Here is a 12,845-nt window from a genome sequence, read left to right on the forward strand (position 1 = left end):
TGTCAGACTGGTAGACTGTTGCCTAAATGTGGCACACCAAAAAGAAAGATTTGTACCCAATCTGGTGTTCTTTTTAAATTATACTCAATAAGAGAATAATTCTGCACCAACTCCTCCAGTTACTACTCATAAAGTAGAGCAAAGCCATAACAAAATAGCAAAATTCACTGCAAATCTACATAAAACACACTACTTGTTTAGCCCTACATAAGCACAGTGGCTTGACTTCCAACATACTGTCTCAAAATAGTACATAACATCCTATACAAACAAGAAAATGTCCTGCTATCACACACCTATGACAAGCATGCAAGTCCTTTAAACAACTCATATCCACTTACCAAAATCAACTACTTACAGCTATATTGGATAAGCATTATGGGCACTCCTCCGGTTCAATATACGTGCATAAATTAGTGTGTTTCTTAGCCTCAAAAATAATATCAGAACAAAATACTAAACCATTACTGAAAAAACTAACTTCTATGTATAAAATGCTGGGCCATAAAAAATATTAACTATTAAATACAAACTTTTCCTACATATATTGCCATAGAATAAGTGGAATAACTTTTATTGTTCATCTTTCCTTTGTATCCTTATTACCAGATCAAATTTGGCTCCTTCCTTATTGACTACATGCAGATTTTATCAATAAAAGCTAACAACCAAATGATCCATTTCAGTTACTTTCCTCTCAGCATCAATCATAACATTAATTATCAAATCCAATATTCAAGAAAACTCTGCTTCTGTAGAATGTTAATACAACTAATGCAGTAGAATGCATAAAATGTACATACTGTATCTCAACATTGGTATCTGCATACACTTCATAATACTACATGCATAACAACGTTGTCGTCTCTTCCCCAGTGCCTTTGCTGAAAAGGGGTCATTAAAGCTCAAGTTGAACCATTGCAGTGAACAAATAGAAATAAAATCACAGACAACCATCCCAGTCAACAAATGGAAATAGAATCACAGACAACCAAATAAACCTATCAATACTTTAGACCATAGCACAAAGAAAATGCTGCCCACCCACCAAAAGCAAGAATGACTGAGGGTCAGAGAAGAAACTGGAAAAGGAGCTTTTAGCTCCATGGTCATCCAATTTATGGCTGGTGGATTCAAATGTCACTGTCTATAATCAGGAAGAATGACTACAGCATCCAACCTATCAACCAGGTGCTGACACCAGCAGCCCTGGACAGACGCCTCTACGGTGGGATCTAAGAGCACACCCTGCTCCGAACCCCTCATTTTCCACAAATGTGAAGAACAGAAGAACAGCAATAAGAGAGAATCCTCGTCAGTTAAGCAATATCTCAACATCTTCAGTGATTGAGGACCTTTGTAACAGTGGAGTTATCTGTGAGTAGACTCTGCTATAGCCTACCCTAGGGGTACATCCTCCTGTCTCTGCCGAGGGCGGTGTGATAAACCTCCCCACTTACCTAGACATGAAAAGCTCTTGATAGGCAGCAGTACCAAGTTACAAGGAAAGCAGTCTTTTCTCTCTTCAACATCAAATGGCAAGATGAGAACAACGTGATCAAGTACAGCCAATCTACTTATACTGCGCTGATGAGGTCAATAAAGAAGCTGAAACATGCATGCATATCTGCAGTTAGTGTGGTTTGGTTTTATTGGCCTGAATGTTTCCATAAAGACATAAAATGTAAAAAGGCATAGGCATTCAGAAGCCATGAAGCTGAAAAACTTGATGTCTTTAAGAGGTCATTTGCATATATCACATGGGCCCCTATTACTAAGATTTAAGGTATCAGAGAGTGAAAACTCTGGCTTGTTTTTTTTTTTCTTGCAGTTTTTACTACATCTGTGATAAGGATGGCAGTCAGGAATAACCCTTCATTAGGATGTACACATACAATTCATTAACACCGAAAAATTATCCAAACAATGCTTACAGCACTTTAGTTACCACAGCAAAAAAGCACACAGTCTGAGACCCTTGAAACAGAGAACCGCATACCTGCATGGAGCCAGATTTGTGCTAGCGTCATCCACGGGTGCAGAGGGCCTTGTTTAGGAGCACTACTTTGCAAAGATGAGGCAACCTCTGACAATGCCTGTTCTACTCTGGAAGCTGCAATGGATGTAGCATGAACTGAGCCTGAAAAAAGGTAAACAGGTTTACATGAAAGTAAAATAAAAATAGGGCATTACAAATCAGCCATTTTAACTCTTCTAAACCAGTACTATTCCAAACAAACTGTGCTGCTGCAGAAAGACTATAGTTGGCCAAGTTATGACATTCCTAATATAAGTGCGTGTCTGCCTACAAATATTACCTCACAAATGCATGACATACATGTACACATATGTATATCTAATAATGTGTTGTTTACTACCTATATATTTTCTTATATTTAATATATGTGAACTTTGCATCTAGATGTGTCACTCGAAGTGACACCCTGACCTCATGTGCAAAATGGTAAAAGGGGTTGTGGATGGATGTACACAGCAGTGGTATGAAAACGAAGAGTCACAAGGGTGATGGCCTTTGCTTAGTTACAAAGGATTTTGGTGTTACATTTTTAAATGCACTTCTTACTATCCACGTACACCATCTACACTTAACAGCATGGGCAGTAGAGGAATGAGTGACCACTACTGGCTTGCCCATCATGGCAGGAGGGAGGCAGCTCTGAATGGCACATAGTGTGAGCAGCACAAGATACTGCACCCTGTGGAGAACAGGCTTGCCAAGCAGACTCTGCCAGCAGTAAAAGCTATACTAGCAACAAGAAAAACTAGCGTGTGTGTGTGTAGGCAAGCATGCCTCTTGCAATGGTTAACAGCAACTAGTGAATTCAGGAGAACTGCCGTGGGGCATGGGCACTCTGGAGGGGGGATAGCCTGCTGAGCCCAACAGACTGCCCCATTCCTACTGCCCATTTCTCTCCTCTCTAGGGAACAAATGGGCAGAAAGGGCCTCCAGCCCGGAAATGAATGATCCCCAAGGAGCTGTTGCCTGGGCTAGAGGTACCCAGCTTCCACCCTGAGAGAGGAATAAATGGGTCAGTGGGGCAAAGGAAGGAGAGCCACTGGACAGAAGGTACAAAGAAATGTATTTAATAATAAGCTGGCTCCATTGTGCAGAGCAGCCCCAACTGAGAACCTGGTGACGTTAGTTTGATCAGAGTGCCAAGCAACATTTTTCCAACTCCCCTATTGTGAGGGGAGGGGCTGACAGCACAGAAAGATAACCATCAATGATGCAACCAGGCATCTCTACTCTGGCGCAAGAGTGTTGGCACATGCACTGACAGACGTTACTAGCCTTCATAACTTTACATCACTGAATATCAATTAGGAAGGGGAGACAGGGCATAATACAAAGAAATTCCAACCACAGTAATTATAATTTGGTAAACAGACGTGCCAGTCTCCTCTCTGACTACAAAACAAAATGTTGGATTAAGTCCAGAGGGGTCAGGTGGTTCTTGATGTCTCAGACTAATGTAGCAGCACCAGCAACTGATGGTCAGCTGCAAAGTGGCCAAAGTTTTTTTAAAAAGTCCTTAATATTTGATTTTATTTTCAAATATGCTGTATGTCAAGTGTACAACAACAAACAAACGTACCTAACACTAGAAAGAGTGTAATATGCTCACTTTATGACAAGTGCTTACAATATTACATGCACATAAACAATCATACATAACTTAAAGCATGAAACCTTTTGATAATAAAAATAAAGTCTGTTTTGGATTTCAAGGAGAAATCTGTCCATTCCTGGTCCATTCACAAGTTATGTTTATTTGCATTAAAAACATTTTGCCTTGCAAATAACTACGTATTAATACATCCAAACCAACCACATAATTTAAACCTTAATCATGAGCACTGGCACAGTGCCACCACACTATAAACACAACATAAGGAGAAAGAAAATGCTACAGTGTGCAAGATAAATGAAAGGGATGGAAAGAATCCTGCACTGTGCATAACAAATGAAAGAAACAGACAGATTACACTGCAGTATGAAACCTACAGATGGGATGATGATCTGTCAGCTGTAATAAAAAAAGAGCAATTTACCTTAACTCAGACCAGCAAGCCACTTGGCTGCCAATCAAAAAACCACAAACGGTAGCAAATTGCACCCACTGAAGTGGGAGGCTTTACCCCCATATCTCCCCTACTTAAATATACCAACTCCGAGATCGCACTACAGTGTAGAAAGAGCAAAGTTCACCATGGAGGCCAAGTGGTTACTTACCTGGAGAGGAAATACGATATTCTGGGAGTGCGTACTTCTACAATTAAGAAGTTTTCGTCTAGACATTTTCAGACATATACATATATACAATGGATAGAAAAAAGTGTACACATCCCCTGTTAAAATGCCAGGCTTTTGTGATTTAAAAAAAATGAGACCATACTAAATAATTTCAAAACTTTTCCCACTTTTAATGTGACCTAAAACCTGTACAATTCAATTGAAAAACAAACAAATCTGATAAGGGAAAAAAATATAAAAAAATAAAAAACGTACAATACGTTGGTTGCATAAGTATGCACACCCTTAAATTAATACTTTATTGTGCACACACCCTTAAGCTAATACTTTGTTGAAACACCTTTTGATTTAATTACAGCATTCAGTCTTCTTGGGTAGGAGTCTATCAGCATGGCACATCTTGACTTGGCAATATTTGCCCACTCTTCCTTGCAAAAGCGCTCCAAATCTGTTAGATTGCGAGGACATCTCTTGTGACAGCCCTCTTCAGGTCACCCCACAGATTTTCTATTGGATTTAGGTCTGGGTTCTGGCTGGGCCATTCGGAAACTTTAATTTTCTTCTGGTGAAGCCATTCTTTTTTTGATTTGTATGTATGCTTGGGGTCACTGTCGTGCTGAAAGGTGAAATTCCTCTTCATCTTCAGCTTTCTAACAAGATGCCTGAAGGTTTTGGGCCAAAAGTGACTGGTATTTGGAACTGTTCATAATTCCCTCCACCTTGACTAAAGCCCCAGTTCCAGCTGAAGGAAAGCAACCCCAAAGCATGATACTGCCACCACCGTGCTTCACCATGGGGGATGGTGTTCTTTTGGTGATGTGAAGTGTTGGTTTTGCGCCAAACGTACCTTTTGGAATTGTGGCCAGAAAGTTCAACCTTGGTCTCATTAGACCATAACACATTTTCCCACATGCTTTTGGGAGATGTGATGTATTGTTTTGCAAATTTTAGCCGAACCTGGATGTTTTTCTGTGTAAGAAAAGGCTTCCGTCTTGCAACCCTAGTACACAACCAGTACGTGCCAGAAATTTCTGCAGCTCCTTCAGTGTTGCTGCAGATCTCTTGGCAGCCTCCCTGACCAGTTTTCGTCTTGTCTTTTCATCAATTTCAGAGGGACGTCCAGTTCTTTGCAATATCGCTGTTGTCCCATATTTTCTCCACTTTTTGATGACTGTCTTCAGTGTGTTCCATGGTATATCCAATGCTGTGGAAATTTTTTTGTACCTTTCTCCTGACTTATACCTTTCAACAAATTCTTATCTATCCTGGATAGGCATGCACCTAAACGGTCCATCAGAATGAAGTCTAACCCAGCCCCATGGCTTTCTAAAGAAACCAGACATCAAATTCTGCTTAGGAACAAAGCTTGGGCTAAGTAGAGAGCTAACAGAAATATCTCTGATCAACTAAATTTTAGGCAGCTGAGAAATAGTACAAAAAAGGCAATACTTACAGATAAAAAGAACTACTACTGTAAACTGCAACAAACTCACCAAAATAATCCCCAGAAGTTCTGGTCTAGTATCAATAAACTCCTTTCCCCAGGGCACTCTCGAACACCCACCCCACTTGATGCCGGTCCAAATACCTCCCATCAAACTGCCAATACCTTCAATTCTTTCTTCACTGAGACCATACAATCACTAGCTAGTCAAATAATCCCAGACAACTCAAGCCTTCCCACCACCATACCAGGCACTCTACCTACATTCAAACTGCAACCCATCTCCACTACTCTCATCTATAAATGCATCCAAAAACTCAAGCCTTGAACTCCTCATGCCGACCAGCTACTGTCACAATATCTCCAAAAAGCAGCCAAAGTAATTGCCTACCCTATATCCATCCTTATAAATAGGACAATTAAGGAGGGAACCATTCCAGACATTTGGAAAATCTCCCACATTATCCCACTGCACAAAGGTGGGAACTCAAATGACTACTCTATCGGCAAATAGCTCTCATCACCCTTAGCAAAAATTATGGAAAAATGCATTCTCCAACAACTTTTACATCATTTATCTCAACATAACATAATAGCAAAACTGCCAACATGGCTTTAGGCCATCACACAGTACCACAACTGCCCTTTTATCCTTTACAGATACCATCAATAGAAACCGCAATAAAAACATCCTCTCATCTGCACTCTTTATTGACCTCTCAAAAGCTTTCGATATGGTAAACCACACCCTTCTAATCAATATTTTTCAATCCCTTTCCTTTGACTCTCAGGCTGTTAAATGGTTCAGATCCTACCTTAGCAACAGGCAGTTCTCTGGGAAAATCAAATTTCATCCTGCCAGTCACCCTCGGAGTCCCTCAGGGCTCTATTCTTGGACCACTTCTTTTCTCATTATTTATCAATGACCTCCATGTAGCAACTCCTCACGCCACCTGCATTCAATATGCAGATGATTCCACGCTAGTATGCTCAGCTTACTCCCCATCAGAATTACATTCTCTTACTCAAAATGTTTTTAACATTGTAGAAACATGGTTTACAAAACGCTGCCTCTTTCTTAATGCCAAAAAAAAAACAAGCTCCTTCTCTTTACTCCCACTACTAAGTCCTCCCCCATAGATTTCTCAGTCACTTCTAATAATGGCACTATTATATTCCCTGACTCTACCACTAAACTGTTAGGAATTACCACTGATAATAACCTTACATTTGATTACCATATAAATAACACCATTAAAACTGTCAACAGAAAAATAGGCTCCTTATACAGAATCAAACCTTTCCTAACCCCAATAGCCAGAACCAAGATTGCTCACTCCCATCTAACCTCAACTCTTCTGTACGTCTCACCTATATATATACTAACCTAAAGAAAAATAATCTTAAACTGGCAACTTCCTATAATAACATCGCCAGATTTGCCACTGGCAATCCCTTTAGAACCCACCACTGTCTGAATCACTGGCAGCTAGACTGGCTTGAATTCCAAAACCATCTGATTATCTCCCAACTCACCATTACCCACAAGATATTTTACCAACCCAACACCACCCCTATACTCTCCAATCTCTTAATCCCCTATAAAAATCTGAATTCCCTACGTTTTTCTAGCAAACTCCTCACTAGCATAACCAAGTCTAACAATATGGCTGGTGACTCTCTGTTTACTAACACAGTGGGTAAAAACTGGAACCAGCTACCCAATGAACTAACTCAACTCTCTTCCTTGCCTCTCTTTAAACAAAAACTAAAAAAACACCTCAAAACGCACTGGTTATGCCCTTGTAGCAACCCTGACTAACCACCCGCTTTCACTACTGATACCTCTTCCAAATAAACTTACTTTTTAAGCTAATTCTTGCAAGCAAGGCTGTTACTGTTTGAACTCTAATCAACATACTGCTGAAATCTTTCTACTTTTGATGAATCATACTGTGCTACATTTTTTATTGTCGCTTTTTCAAGTGTAAAAATCTTCAGTATGTTATTTTTACTTGTTTTACTTTTTTAAATCTTTTTATTTACCATGTAACAACATTTTTAATTTTTTATTTTGCTGGAGCTTTTCTCCCCGGGCCTCTACTGAAAATGGAAATATATCCAGCTAGACTAGCCTGGTTAACAAATGTAAAATAAAAATAAATAAAATAAAACAATGAGATCCCCTTTGCTGCTTTGTAAGCTCTCTGCGAACCATGGCTTTTGCTGTAGCAGGCAACTGAGTAAATGTGAGGAAAATCCTACTAGGGCAGCTTAACATTATTTGGGGTTAATCAGTCTCTCTTTAATTGATGGCAGGTGTGTACCCAAGAAGACTGAATGCTGTAATTAAATCAAAAGATGCTTCAACAAAGTATTAGTTTATGCAACCAGCGTACTGTACGTTTTATTTTTTATATTTTTCCCCTAACAGATTTGTTTTTCAGCTGAATTGTACAGGTTATAGGTGGGAAAAGTTTTGAAATGATTTATTGGGGTCTTTTATATCACAAAAACCTGGTATTTTAATAGGGGGTGTGTACACTTTATATCCATTTTATATGGGTCTATTTTGTTTCATTGAAAGCTCATTTCACTGAATTTGAATTCATCCTGACCAAATCGCTGAAAGCTCAAATTGAAAACTCATTTCACCGAATCTCATTTCACTGAAGTGAAGTACTGGCACTGTGTAGAGTACTTAAAGCAAGTAAAAGGTATATGCCCTTTTCCCCACTGCAGTGTGATCGTGGAGTTAGTATATATAGTTGGAGGGTGCCTCTCATTGGGGGTGTAGCCCGCCACCTAGCTTGGTTTTATATATTTCACGGAAAGCTTGAAAACAATACATTTTAAACCACAGACATGCATACTTATAACACCAATGAATACCTCTTTCCAGAAAACAATATATAGCAGTCATTGAGTCTGTTCACAGCTCATCCTTAACAGTGTGAGCTGGATCTCTGTCTAATCATGACAAAAATAGGTTACATCGAATAGACATTTCTGCCGAAAATATCATTGGTGCTAGTTTGCCCTCCTTACAGGACCTGTACTATTCCAGAGTCATGAAAAGGGCAGGGAATATCATCACCGACCCTTCACATCCAGACCACCATCTTTTTGAACTATTACCATCAGCCAGGTGTTATACATTAATACGCACCAAAACAAGCAGATATAAGAACAGTTTTTTCCCCACAGGCCATCAAGTTCATAAACGGTTAACTCAGCTTATTAGGTTGGGGTATTCTTTTTTTCCCCAAGCCTCTGAGGATTTTACAGTATTGTTTATATATTAATACTAGTTTCTTTCAGAGTTTAATTCAGTATTTCTTCCACCGAGTTGCACATTGCACCTTGTATGGGTATCTATACATATATTTACTTTTTTGGCTTGTTCTTAATAGTTGCATGTATGTTGTTTGTCTTGTTCTTAACAGTTGTATGTCATTTATGTAATTCATACCTGGAGAGTCATTGAAACCGGAGTCAAATTCCTTGTATGTGTGAATACTTGGCCAATAAATGTGATTCTGATTATGATGTAACTAGAAAATTACTAGCTCCGGGACCTGTTACAGTTGGCATATTTGAGGAAAGGAATGACTAGGCTTAGTGTTTAAGAACTGTGTGCCGAGGCATGTTCTCAGGGGCCGAATCACTGCAGGAGAATAGAGATCACACAGAAGGTGTGATCTGGGGGGGGGGGGGGTCAATCAATTACACCACATGTGGATGTTTGGAAAAGACTCTGCTATACACCAACCCATTGGACATGCCCAGGCATGAGCAGGGGAAGGTAGGGCTTGTGCAGATGATGACGTCCACTTCTGGTTCACTTGACTCTCACCACAGGGAATGAATGGGCTGTAGGTCTCTGGTCCAGGAGAACAAACGAGTCCGCACAGTAACCAAAAGGTTGCCCAGGCACACATGCAGGACTGGGCTACAAATTCGCCTAGCAAAATCTATCCTCAGCCAGCATAATGCAGCAGTGTCAGTGCCTCAGCAGTAGCACACATGTCTTTAATGTTGGAAGGTGAAAAGACTTCGGGTTCGATACCCATATCATGTGTTCGGACTCTGTAGTGCAGCACCTCTCTTACATTTGCTTATATTTCATAAAAGTCTTAAAAAGTGATGACACCATACGCATTCTCTCCACTGTAATACTAAGTCGAATTGTTTTCTCCTTGTGTTAAGGGCATCTTGTCTTGCCCTGTTTAGATTTTTTCAAGTAAATATCAGTACTATTTTTTCCTGGACCCTAAATACAAGTTTCCTGTTTTTACTTCCATTCATATTACTTCCATGTCATCATTTTCTTCTGACAGTTCATATAAATATATACATACATATTTTACTACTATAGCATTTTTTTCTTTTAGCAGACTTTCCTGGTGAGTTTTACTTTTGAACCATAATACCGAGTTTAACATATTTTCCTGATTATTTACTTCCAATACAATGCTTAATACATACATCAAATATAAGGAAGCTACATATACTGTGACATTTATTTAGCCTTAACTTCCATGACTTTCTTTATAAATAACACCTCTTTTATAGGGTCCAATCTACATCTCCACAAATCTGAAAATATGTCTAACTTCCTTTCTAAACATTCTAGTAAGCAAAATACCCTCCATAGTAACCAAATACTCCTATAATGCAGTACTCACTGAATGCACTTTTATTTTTAAATGAAACCTCAGACATTTTCCACATTTGCACAATATGCTTAATTTGTTTCATTTTTTTCCTGTGTTCTTATTACATTTTCTTGCTGTCCAAACATAACCCCTAAAGTCTGTACTTCTTTTGTTACAGAATATAAACCATCTGCCTTTACTGTTCAGACTAGCCTTTATTTTTCTTTATTTAAAATTAATCCTATCATCCTACATCCACCTGTAAAGTTACAGATGCCTCTTTCCCCACAAGAGCTTTTTTTGTAATTAACATTGCATCATCTGCATAAACAATACAGATGGAAATTTCACCTGGTGAAGTAATTCATGTGTTCACAGGTTTACTCATACTTACTAGGCTACTGATCTATGAGGAACTTAGAAAGCAAAGCCTTACATTTTCATGGTAGTTTTTGGTCATTATATTTTGCATAAAAATAACCCAGAGAATGGGGATCTGTTGGGACATTTACATTTTTCCCATACCCAAGAGGGACAGGGGTGCTAAAATGGGGGTGAATTTGAAGTTATCCATCCATTCATCTAAATTATATTTGAATAATAGGCAAGATAAGTACTTTACTTTATGTGGAGTAGGAGACTGTTTCACAGAAGCAGTATTCTCTGTGATACACACCTATCCCTCCAACATGTTTTATTTACTTTGCAAAAGAGATTGAGATCCCTTGAGTGGACGTTTAAGACATAACTGGACTTGGAAATGTGTAATAGGTCTGACAGAGGCTCTATACGCAAGGCACAGATCACCTCTCAGTAGTCTGTATGATACCAAGAAGACAAGGCCTTGAGATGATGTGGACAGGTTTTACGATTTAGGCCCTTGACCTTTTTTTTTTTTTTTTTTTTTAAACTAATTCTTGTAATCATATGGACAAGAACATACCAAAAAAGGGAATATACTCAATAATTGTCTCAATGAGTGCAAAGCACAGTGGAACAATTACATACCTAGAACTGGATGCAACACCTTTAGATATACGACATGCAATGAAAAAAAGAACTTCTTTACAAACAGTGGCTACATGGTGATCAAAGGACAGTTCATTGTCAAGGGTCAGATATCTAATTACAGGATCAATATGCAGGGGTGTACTATCAATGTGCCAGTTACAAGGGAGATAATAAAATAGTTGCAATTCTCATCAGCTTTAACAACCTTGTTTTATTCCTTGCTTCATATTTAATTTCCCAAGACACCTGTTTGCAAGAAAAGTATTATTTAAAGCATAACCTGTAATGCAGAAAGATAAAAAATATTTTCTCAAAACCAAATTCTTCCAAAGTTTTCTACATTACCTTATGCTAAGCAGAATCAAAAGCGTCCGAAATAGCAGTAACAATTTCCTCCAGCTTTACCTGTTTATGCTATTTACTTTTCCCCCCAAAATAATTTTTTATGCCTGCCTTCCACAAACTTCTTTATTCAAACTCAGTTGTAAAGCTTTCATCACACGCTTAAGATCTGTCCTGCGCAAAGACATGGACCTCCACTTTGTTAACTTCTCTCTATTTTTTGAGAGACACATTTTTTTCTCTCTGCCTTGGTGATCAACATCCTCTCTCTTCACTGTCACTCATTAAAGGACAGGATTTTTTGATTGAAAGGCTGAACCACCCCATGGTTTGGCATCTAACAGATATCATTAAGGGTGTGTCTCTTGCTTCTTTTGATGATATAACCCTACAAAAGTGCTGGGAGCCCTGAAGCCAATTCTACAAATTTACAACGGAAACAAGTCTCTATACATGTGCTCCAGTACCTCTTTCTGAAGATAGGTGAGCCAGCAAAATTGGATCATTCCTCCCTTCCTCCATGCAAGCCCCAAAAGGACCCCAAGCTGCTACTTGAGTGCCTAGGTCAGAGCTAGGGCTTTATCCCTCTATACCAGTGGAGCCAACTACTTTGTTCCACACAAAATCCTGTATAAACCACCATTCTATGTAAGATCCTGTATGAATACCTACAGAGAAATTTGTATTTGATCTACTGTCATTACTTTATAGAATTCATAACTTAAAACATCTGTTCCTGAAGAGGTATTCTTTTCAGCAAATTTCAATGTTATTTCTAACTCCTCTAGAATTCTATTTAATCCTATCTTCTTCCATCAAACATGCAACCTCCCATAATCCTTTCTTTTCTCATACAATTTACTTGCAAAATCCTGTACTATTTTTATGTCCTTCTGCATGCAGCACTCATTTCCTTGCTTATGCTTATTTAGTAAACGGGTCATAATTACTACTATTCCTTTTACTGAACTTGCTTTTATAGAGTTTAGCCACCACTCATTACCATTTCCGTTTCCAACAAACATCTATTTTTTTACATTGTAAAATTTCTTTGTTTACGTTGCTTTATTATCTTCTTTCTGTTTTCTACATAGCTGATTAACAGCATCTTTGT

At 38.7% G+C, this 12,845-nt stretch overlaps 1 protein-coding gene across 1 annotated transcript in view; it reads right to left on the reverse strand.

Moving 5' to 3' along the window:
* Positions 1-12,845, reverse strand: part of TTC7B (tetratricopeptide repeat domain 7B) — a gene marked incomplete in the record, with an annotated part of 1,939,345 nt that overhangs the window by 183,842 nt on the left and 1,742,658 nt on the right. The window contains 1 exon segment of the mRNA XM_044074706.1: positions 2,000-2,140. Within this exon segment, the coding sequence (XP_043930641.1) occupies positions 2,000-2,140 (141 nt within the window).

The sequence above is a fragment of the Protopterus annectens genome, chromosome 6.part0, assembly GCF_019279795.1.
Source record: "Protopterus annectens isolate FY-2018-M chromosome 6.part0, PAN1.0, whole genome shotgun sequence".
Taxonomy (NCBI): Eukaryota; Metazoa; Chordata; order Ceratodontiformes; family Protopteridae; genus Protopterus; species Protopterus annectens.